This window comes from Triticum urartu, chromosome 6 (genome assembly GCF_003073215.2).
Source record: "Triticum urartu cultivar G1812 chromosome 6, Tu2.1, whole genome shotgun sequence".
Taxonomy (NCBI): Eukaryota; Viridiplantae; Streptophyta; class Magnoliopsida; order Poales; family Poaceae; genus Triticum; species Triticum urartu.
In genome coordinates, this window is record NC_053027.1 from 516,224,410 (window position 1) to 516,229,199 (window position 4,790).

General features: G+C 45.5%; 1 protein-coding gene across 1 annotated transcript; it reads right to left on the reverse strand.

The window, feature by feature from the left end:
- Positions 1-1,615: 1,615 nt before the first annotated feature.
- LOC125514729 (proline-rich receptor-like protein kinase PERK8) lies at positions 1,616-2,968 on the reverse strand. Its single transcript, XM_048680082.1, has one exon. It carries the CDS (start codon positions 2,559-2,561, stop codon positions 1,923-1,925), a length of 639 nt encoding a protein of 212 aa, XP_048536039.1. The 5' UTR covers positions 2,562-2,968; the 3' UTR covers positions 1,616-1,922.
- Positions 2,969-4,790: the final 1,822 nt, after the last annotated feature.

The window sequence follows — 4,790 nt, forward strand, 5'->3', positions numbered from 1 at the left end:
TACTCCCTCCGTTCCTAAATATAAGTCTTTTAAAAGATTTCACTATAGACTACATACGAAGCAAAATGAGTGAATCTATACTTAAAAAATGTCTACATACATCCGAATGTAGTCTTTATAGTGAAATCTCTAAAAAGACTTACATTTAGGAACAGAGGAAGTAGTTCATAATAAACTCGGTATGTGTGTTTGCTGTAAATTAATGAGCTGTTTGTGTCCATCTTTGCGGTTTGCTTGGGTTACTATCGCACAGAAAGAGTGTTTCCGGGAAGTTGGATAGTTCATCATAAACTCGATACATGAGTTTGTTATAAACCAATGAGCTGTTTGGGAGAGCAGCGATTCGGTGCTCATCTGCAACCCCGTTGAAGAAATTTTTTATAACAAATACTGGAAAAAAAATCCATTTTTTGCATGGTAGATAATTTGGTGCGTGAGGTGCGTCCCAAATTTCAGATCATTTGGATATCTAAGTAGCTCTCGGAAAAAGACAAATTTGGGGTTCGTAAAAATTTCTACTGTTCATATACCGTTCCGACCCAATTTGTCTTTTTTGTCGAGAGCTACACGTATGTTCAAATGATCTTAAATTTGGAGGGCGCCTCATGCACCAAATTATCTATCATGCATTTTTTTTTGAATTTGTTTGAATTTTTTTTTGACCGGGTGTAGATGAGCCTGGGCTCAGAAATGGATATTCGGCTGTTTGGCCCATTTTGTGGTTTGCTTGCGCTACCAACTCCACAGAAAGAGACTCATTTTCAGGAAGTTGGATAATTCATTGTAAACTCGGCACATGAGTCTCTGTAACTTAATTGCACTTAGTAGCTTTGTCCTTGCATTTTTGTACCACCCAAACGATGCCCTTTCATTATCTAACCACTTGAAAAAATGTTACTCCCTCCGTTTTTATTACTCCACATATTATGTTTGTCTAAAGTCAACTTTATATACTTTCAACAAGTTTATAAAAAAAAATTAACATAGTACACCACCAAATATATATCACTGGATTCATCATTGCATATATTTTCACATCATATAAATGTGTTATTGTAAATGTTCATATTTTTTTCTACAAACTAGCCCCATTAGTTCTACGACTTTGTTAGCACAATCTACATTTCTACGACTCCGATAGTTAAGTTTCTACGATTTGTCATCCTATTATCGGAGCTTCAATCCGATTCAAAGTCACTATTCGGACTACCTTGGCTGTCAGGGAACCAAACTGTAACCCTAACAGATCTAACTACAGAGCTGCAATGCAGATCCAGGATCTCCACCCTCTCCCGCGCCGGAGCGACATGCGGAGTAGGGGACGCATGGCCGGCGGGGAGTGGGTGTAGCTATGGCGACTGTCTAGGGTTTCTAAGACGGGGCAACTGGTTCATTGGTTAGAGCACTCCGATACAACTCGATGTTTACTCAAGTCAGAGCCGGACGTGCCACACGTCGTGGTTAATTCCAACAAGCATGTTGATGATATTGGTCCACAAGCTTAGAATAGTAAGTGAGATTGTAAATAAATCTGGAGCAGCTTATAAATATACAACCCGTTTGCTCGTATGAAGATATGCATACACAAACGTACATGTTGACCTCTTGGTCCAGGTTAAAGAAAAGAACATGTTGATCTTCATATATCATGGCAATTAAAAGCATGCCTCATACATCAAGAATTCAACTACCAATACTATGCAAACCTAGACTTTTGCTCAGGTTTACATTTACCTCACAACTCCCAGGAGAAAATGAAAAAAAAGGAACGAAAATTAAAACTAGATCGATCCCTTTTATGGCAGCGTTTCTTCCATCCAAAGAAAAAAACTTGGAGAAAGAAACATAAAATAAAATGAAATAAAAATGAACCCGGCAGAGGCAGTTGTCGACTCGACGTCGGTGAAGGTGTCCAGGGCCAGCTACACCGTGCATGGCGCCGGGACCTTGGTGGCGGCCGCCCTGACGAGGGAGAAGGTGGGCAGGGGCAGGCTGCTGGGGGGCGGTGCGAGCGCGTGCAGCAGGTCCTCCACGAAGCCCCGTGTCACCTCGCGCTCCAGGTCGTCCAGCGCCTCCGTGACCGCCGACGTCGCGGGCAGGGGCGCCGCCCTCTGCAGCGGCTTCCTCCGCTGCGCCCTCGGAGGCTCCTCTGCGGACCTCGGTGTCCTCGGCTTCTTGCTCTTGCCCTCCAGCATCTTCCTCGGCTCCGACACCGTCATCCCGGTCGCCGTGGTCTGTTTGACCTTGGTGACGGCGGCCGGACGAGGAGGCGGAGTCAACGGCTGGTATGGGAACGTGGCGTGCTTGGCCCTGGTCGCCGGAGGGCGCGGTGGGAGACCGGGGTGGTTGAACGGCAGGGGAGGGAGAGAGCCGCACGAGTAGAAGTTATACGGCGGGTATAGAAATGGACCCGGAGGAGCCGAGGAATAAGGGAAGAAACCGTAGGCGCTCGGAGACAACGGTGGCGAGCTCATGGGGGCGACCCTCCGGCCGGCTCCGCCGGCAGACCTCCGGCGGAAGTTGTGGCCTCCTGCTGATCGGTGGACGAGAACATCATCCATATCCAATCTAGGAGAGGGTGTACGCACGGCCAAACAAGATTAGGCAAGAAGGAAATTCTGCTAAAACAACATGCAGAAGTTTTCCAGCAACTTGATCATAAAAAGACTGATCGTGCAAGGATGTTCAACGGAGGAAACGAAAAAGATGATCAAGGGATCTAACAGAAACTAAACAGAGACGAGAAACCAAGATGTAAAATACTACGTAGAGATAGACGACGGGGGATCGAAAAGGGAAACCAGCCGAGGCCACAGCCGCTCTCTAGAGCAGAGAGAGACGTACAGTCCGATCACCTCCGGGCGATGGCTCGGAGGCGTCGCCGAGCCGCCTTTTATAGAGAGGATGGACGGTTGACCTGCAAGATGCAACCTGCAAGTCGTTCCTCTTGATCATATTTGTTAGTGGCAAGTGCCATGCACATGTTATTCTTTAATCCCACGGCTGATCTTTGGCTCTTTGCTTATTGCCTACCGCAAGCATAGTGGCGAAGTGGGGTGTGTAAACTACGATAGATCCAAGCAACTTGCGTGATATTGTGGAATAAAGCCACCGACCAGTACGGCCTGGCTGCTTCCGACCAGACCGCCCGTCACGCCTGCCCATGTGGACAATAATGGGAAATCATGTAGCGGATGCCCGCTGACTCTGGGCCAGCGTTTTCACGTGGCCCCGCATGGAAATGAGCTGGGTTGGCCGCACCGCACGATCGATTTGTTGTGTGGGTGTGGGAATTCCCATCGGTGGCGGGAATCTGGCGGGCAAGGAGCATGTGCGGGGGAGCCGACCAAACCGCCAATTCCGTCCCCGCCGTCGGATGGGCATCGTGGCTACGCCGAGCTCCATCCAACCGTCCAGTGTACCACGGTCGCTCGTCTACGCTTCTATTTTTATAATATTTCTCCATTTTTGCGTTGCAGTTTCGTAGCCATGGAGCTGGATTACAGAAACTCAATTGGCTCCTGAGCAGCAGCGTTCCTGCTGACCCAACCTTTCACTTCACCCTAATCATCAACGCCTTTGTACTATGTCGTGGTATTTGTATTTTCCTGAAGCATTCAGTATGGGGTGGCACAATTGTGCCGGTCATCTGGATGGTGCACACAGGGAGAGATTAATTTTAGACTAACACGAGGAGAGATTTATCCACCTTAAAACCCCCATATCAAGGTAATAACTCATTTTCTGCTTGTCTGTATTGATAGATCTAGCCTCGTATTAGAACTAAGATTTGTGTCGCGTACAACGAGTAGGATTATGAGGTACCTATCAGAGAGTCTGTGCCAGACCTTATATAGGTGACTATGGACCATGGTTAGGGTTACAAGGCCCGGGTCGGTTCAAACTTGTCATAGCAAAGGAAACTACTCTACGTCTTGTAGAAGAATCGTTGTCTTATGCATCAATGTGATGATGCTCCTTGCATAGTGTATGTGAACTCCGAATCATGGGCTCTACCCATATAACAACAGTCAAGCAACAATATCAATGTACGGGAACGTGTTACGCAACAACAAAAATATGCTAGATGAGCGCACCCAGAAATACTATGAAGATGACCGGTAATGATCAATCTCACCGATCTGCAGAGTAGCGGAAAGCAATGTAGTCTGCCGGTGAAGCATGATGATTCCGCAGCTAAGTTATACCTCCCATCCGTGAGAATTTCTCTGAGATGATCCGTCGATCAAGAGTCGAAGTAGAATACCCCTGCGAGTTATCCATGCATTCTAAAGTAGTAATCTGACAACTTTATTGGACCAATTAAATTGGAGAGAACCCGTCTAATTAGAAGTCTAATCTTGTAGACTGAGGGAGTCCTGAATTAGGGGGTCTCCGGACAGCCGGACTATATCCTTTGGCCGGATGTAACATCCCAAATTTTCAATTTGAAATATTATACATAGATCATTCTTGCATATCATATTTTATTTGCATTTCGTCTCGCGATTCTCGAAATCCTAAGCAACTCAAGGACCCTCGAAGAGAGTTGGGGATTTTCCCGGTTTTCAAATTTGATTTTTATCAAATTTTGAAACGAGGATTTTGGTTTTAATTATTTTTCTCTCCGAAAATACATACTAAAATATATGAGAGGAGATAATATGACTTCTCCAAGATAATTGAAATATTGGAGGAAAAATATTAAAATCAAATATTTGTTTTATTTGGATTTTATTGCAATTTTGTTTGCATTAGAAAAATTGCACGTTTTCAAAATTGCATTTTAG